This window comes from Atta colombica, unplaced genomic scaffold (assembly GCF_001594045.1).
Source record: "Atta colombica isolate Treedump-2 unplaced genomic scaffold, Acol1.0 scaffold12, whole genome shotgun sequence".
Classification (NCBI taxonomy): domain Eukaryota; kingdom Metazoa; phylum Arthropoda; class Insecta; order Hymenoptera; family Formicidae; genus Atta; species Atta colombica.
This window is the reverse complement of record NW_017259206.1, coordinates 5,756,335-5,761,737: the sequence shown is the minus strand read 5'-3', so window position 1 is coordinate 5,761,737 and position 5,403 is coordinate 5,756,335. Positions and strand designations below refer to the sequence as shown.

The window sequence follows — 5,403 nt, the reverse complement described above, 5'->3', positions numbered from 1 at the left end:
ATTAATATTATATAGATATTTATATTTTAAATATAGTAAAAGAAAATGATTTTACCGAATTTGACCAAATTTTTACCGAAAAATGAAATATAGATAAGAAAAAATTAGAAATATAAAAAACATTAAATTGTAATAGAAATGTGATATTATAAATATTAAATAGATGTTATAATAAACAATATTATCATATTTAACATTATACCTTTAAAAATAATGTGAGAAAATTTTGCTGATATCTTAAAAAATTCCCTAAATATAGATCAGAAAATAATTTTATTGTACAATCAAAATTATGTAGGAATCTCAAGCAATGCTGCAAAGAATTTTGATATTCTATAAATAAGTAACTAGCATAATTTAAACGTTCTATATAATTATTTTGATGGTTCAACAAAGTTAAAAATAAAAATTACTTTTATTAACACAGATTTTATAATTTGTTATACAAAAAACATGAGTAACATAATAAACATAAACGTAACATTTTTTATGTTAAATTAATATTATAATAAACGTCACTATATTAATATTTTTTTCATATAATTTTTCACATAACAATAACGACTCATTTTATAAATCTTTTTAATTTTTAATTTTATAAAATTAATATTTTGCACATGATTGATAGAAACTTCGGTTATCGGTTGTTTGAATTACGTGACATAATTCATTGATTGATATTTTAGTTCTTGAATAAGGAGTATGGTGGCACTGTTTCTACGTTCATTATAGAGTCCCTAGAAGAAGAGAGTCTGGACATTCGGGATTCTGCGTGATTGGTGCACATGACTTGTGCCTTCACAATAGCACCAATACGGAACACTTTGCTCACTCAGCGCGAACGGGAGGAAAATTAGAATTGAAATACATTGTACTCAGAATTTATAATAGTATCACAGAAGTAATGATCAATGTATGTATATTTCCTAAAAAATTGAGAAATATCTTTGGCGAAGGTTCAATGTACATACATATGATGCAATGTATATAATATACACTGACTGTGTACTCCCAAAATTCACTACTACTATTAAAAATTTATTTAATACATACGTGAACTATAAGGCATATTGTTTTTAATCGACTTTTCGCATCTCGGTTTTTAAATCGTTTTTGATTAGAGCATCCAGATATATAACAACTTGGCATTTTTTTATCTACAAAAGTAATTATTTAATGATGAGATTAATATATTGTCTAATTGATATTTAATTTTTCTTTATGCCTCTATGTGTTTCTCTTTATTATCCTTTCAATATATATAAATCGCGAAATAGGCATGTATTTTTGTGAGCAACAGTGCATCCTAATTAAGTGAGGAATATAAAAACAGATTCTATTATTATCTATTATTAAAAATCTATTATTAAAAAAAAAGGAGTATAAGCAGTAATTATTTCATTTAAATTATATCAAATAATATAAACTCTAATTCTAATAAATTTTTTCGTTAAAAAGATATAAAAAATTATAAAATTTGTAACAAGACACGCAATTTGCAAATTTGAGATTTTACTCTAGAAATAGAAAATTATATAATATTTGTATATATTTATATATAAAAAATTATTTCTTTAAAATTAAAATTAAATATACGGGGAAAAGAAGTAAAAACTGCAATTTTATAATTATTCATGGTCTTATACACTTTTTTTCGTATTAATTTTTTTAAAATATATGCTACAATTTTTGTAAGGATTATTCCACAGAAATCTTAAATATATACTTTTCATATGATAATTATATTAAAGTATTATAATAATAAATGCAAATTGTGAGAAAGCGATAGGATAAGATAGGAAATGAAATAAGACATTTGGCATGATATTCAGTTGTATATAATTACGAATGAAAATGACAAATTACGCTCATTATGAAGAATATGTAGAGAACGCAATATTGTAAAGTCTAGAACTATATATGATAGTCTCAGATCACGTTATTTCATTACATTAAAAGATATGCTGTCCTCGTGAATTAGATTATATGGTCATATAATCAACCATTGTAAGAATTATAATTTCGTCCTACTAATTATAATTAGTGTTGAAAAATTCTAAAAATTGAACGTTACATCATAAATGTAACGGTATCAAATAAAATAATCATGCGAATAATTAGTTTTAATTAGATACAAACAGGAGTTGAATTGAAAATATTTTGTACTGCTGTTAACATATGAGAATAACAAAAATATAGTAAGAAACAATTTTAACAAAAGAAAAACATTTGTAGCAGATTCCGATTGATCGATTAAGATAAAGAACTTCTCTCTTGCATTCTTCCGAATCTAAATTGTCACGCATCTAATAGATCGAATTACGCTAACTTGAACTACATTGCCATATATTAGTATAAATTATAAAACTCGCTTTATAGTTTTATATTCGAACTGAATCAAATTAACTCGAATCGAAACATAATTAATTTGTTAATAATACCTAATTAATTAATGACGATCAAATGAGAACGATCAATTGTTAATTGCAAAATGTACTCAAAGACTTCTTAAACTTACCGTTCTGGCGAACAAAATCATTGTCATGCATGAAGTCACCGATAATCGCGCGACGTGTACATTTGTAGGGATGGGTAGAAATTTCATCGTTATTAATATGCACGAAATATCAGTACATGGAAAAAATAGTTTGCTGTCTGAAAATTTAGCCAAATAGAGATGTGAAAATAATTTTGTTGGACCATTAAAATAATTGGGCTTTCAAGCGTAATAAACAATATTTTGATGATTTAGCAATCCACTTTCTACATAATTATTTTGATGGTCCAACAAAATTATTTTCTGATCGGCATTTAGCTAAATTTTACGTAATTTAGCAAAAGCATTCTTTTCGTACAATGAAACTACAGAAATATGGCTGATTGCAAAATGTCGGGAGTATCCCTTCTTTTCTATACTTAGAATGGCCGCATCTACGAAACTTGCCCAGTTACGCACGCGTATATCAATTCTTATTTTCTTTATACGGCTTCTTATTTTCGTTAATACATTCCGATAAATAATTTTCTTATAAGAAAGTTTAACAAATTGCATGCATCGGTATCGTACCGTGTAGCAACGAAACAACGTTTCATGTATCTTGAGTCATCTTATCGGAGCGATCGAACGAATCGCAATTACTATCGATCGCTTCATCACTACTGCTCTACATATTTTATCAACATAACGAAAGAAGCGACTGCGTAAGAAGTTATTTACAAAGTTACTGCACGGAAAGAACTATTTACTGGAGTAAAAATTTAGCTAGAAGATTTGAAAATAATTTTCTTGGATCATTAAAATAATATAAACATAAAAATCTCAAGCATGCTAAATAATGCTGCAAAAAAATGTTAGCATTTCAGCAACCTGTATCCTACATAATTATTTTGATGGTTTAATGAAATTATTTTCAAATCTATATCGAGTTAAATTTTTAAATATTTCAACAGAACCTTTCCGTATGAATTATTTTCTATCGATTTATCTAAGTATTATTCCTGAAAATCATGCTCGTGGTCCGAGCTAATCTAGTCTGCGAGATCCGACTAAAACCATGACAATTGTTTGCGGTGGGATCATAATCGGCGCGACACCCGCGACACTCAAACCCAACAAACGCTGACGGACTCGGTGGTGGTTTGCGGCATGCCGCCGATGCTTGCTCGGTGCTGTTTGAAGAGCGCCTGAATTTCCGCCGGCGTGGAGGACCACCGTCGGTGCCTAGTCTTGTCTAAAGGCACTTCCGGAAGACCCACCTCGGTGTGGCAGCCTTTGATTGGCGTGATCGGTAGGGCTGCCGAAGCAGGTAGGCCTACCTCCTGGAAGGAGCTAATCGAGAAGAATCCACTTTCACCCTCGGCGCTGCTCACCGGACTGCTGGCCGGCTTTACTTTAGGTTTACCAACTAGACCTGTAGATTCTTTCTTTTCTAGTCGCTTCGTAGTCCTGCTGAGCGTCGAAATTGGTGTACCGTTGGACGTGATTCCATTTGACGCGGCAAGCGCGAGAATGTCCTCCTCTTCTGTCGTTTTACTGCTACTCGAGTTCCAGGAGGCAGTGTCAGGAGACCTTCTCACACTTGGTACGAAGCTTTGCAAATTTCGGGTAAACTCGATAACAGACGTTTTGACGAGGCTTGGCGATCTACTGTCGTCCTGATGACCGCTGCTCGATTCGTTTCCGCGACTACTATTGGAGCATCCGGAAGAGGCTGTGGCCTCTTGTAAAGTTGTCGAATTGGCGAAGTTACTGTTCGATAGGGAGAAAGACGTGTCATGATGACGATGGTGATCCACCGTAGGAGAAGGAGAAGATCCATTTTCCTCGACCGGCGTCATTCTCGCCAAATCGGGCTCTCGCATTGACAGCAAGGACTCAACGGTCCTCAATAACCTGTAGAAATATTTCACACATTGATTTTTCTTAATAATGCAAAAATAATAATAATATAAATAATTATTAAGACAAAGATATCTAGTAAGTAAATTGATAGCAATTGATTATCGTTAAATTGGTATCAAACTCGCTCAGAGTTGGTAACAATTCCGATGATGTTCTAACAAAGCATGTATACATAACCATATAGCAAAATGTCAGTAAACACCGAGTGGAACTTTGATCTACCTTGGTTTTAATCGATTCTATCAATTTGCTATCAGGTTGTCAGCAATCTTTGCACGATTTTTCTAATAATTTACTCTCATATTACATCAGTGGATTCCGTATACCTGCTACCAATTTGCTAACTATGGAATAATATAATGGAAGTGTATTAAATTCTGTGCCTTTTTGTCGATAATTTGCAAACATTTGACAAGATTTTTTTAACAGACTTGACTGACTGGGTCATAAATAATTAATGTTAATAGTAGCAAGTTAATAATTCGATTTACGAACTTAGGATTTTCATGAAATCTTTCTCACCTAAACGCCTCCTGAGACAACTTCTCCGGCGGTATCTCATCCGGATTCAGTTCTGTCTGTTTAGGTTCGCGATAAACGACGTTATCGGGAATGTCGTTCGTCTTACTGAGATCCAGCGGTGGCTTAATACGTGGCGTTGTGCAGTGCACCGGGTCGTTTCTTCGCAGAACCGACCAGGTGAACTCGCGGAAGCAGGTAGGGCTTGGCGAACTGATCTGTGTGACCGATTTGGCGCGTGTGAACGGCGAGGATGTCGACGATGGCGTTGCGATTCCGCGATTTGGCGACGGATCCGTGTGCATCACCGTGTGCACGCTGCGGCTACGTGGCACACGTCTCTTGTCCTTGGAATTTTCCTTGGCATGCAGGATCTCCAAGCTCCTGTGAGCCCGGCCCAAGAAATGAGCCACTTGTTCCATCGTAGAACGATACATTTGCCTGTTCGATTCGACCTGCAAAATTGATCGATAACAAAATTA

At 33.1% G+C, this 5,403-nt stretch overlaps 1 protein-coding gene across 1 annotated transcript in view; it reads right to left on the bottom strand.

Annotated features, from left to right (window-relative positions):
• Positions 1–3,504: 3,504 nt before the first annotated feature.
• Positions 3,505–5,403, bottom strand: part of LOC108694341 — a 43,237-nt gene continuing 41,338 nt past the window's right edge. Inside the window, exons 4-5 of the mRNA XM_018203765.1 lie at positions 4,925–5,376; positions 3,505–4,393 (exon numbers count right to left, since the gene is read on the bottom strand). Coding sequence (XP_018059254.1) covers positions 3,604–4,393; positions 4,925–5,376 — 1,242 coding nt within the window. The 3' untranslated portion in view covers positions 3,505–3,603. The remainder of the gene's footprint in view (positions 4,394–4,924; positions 5,377–5,403) is intronic.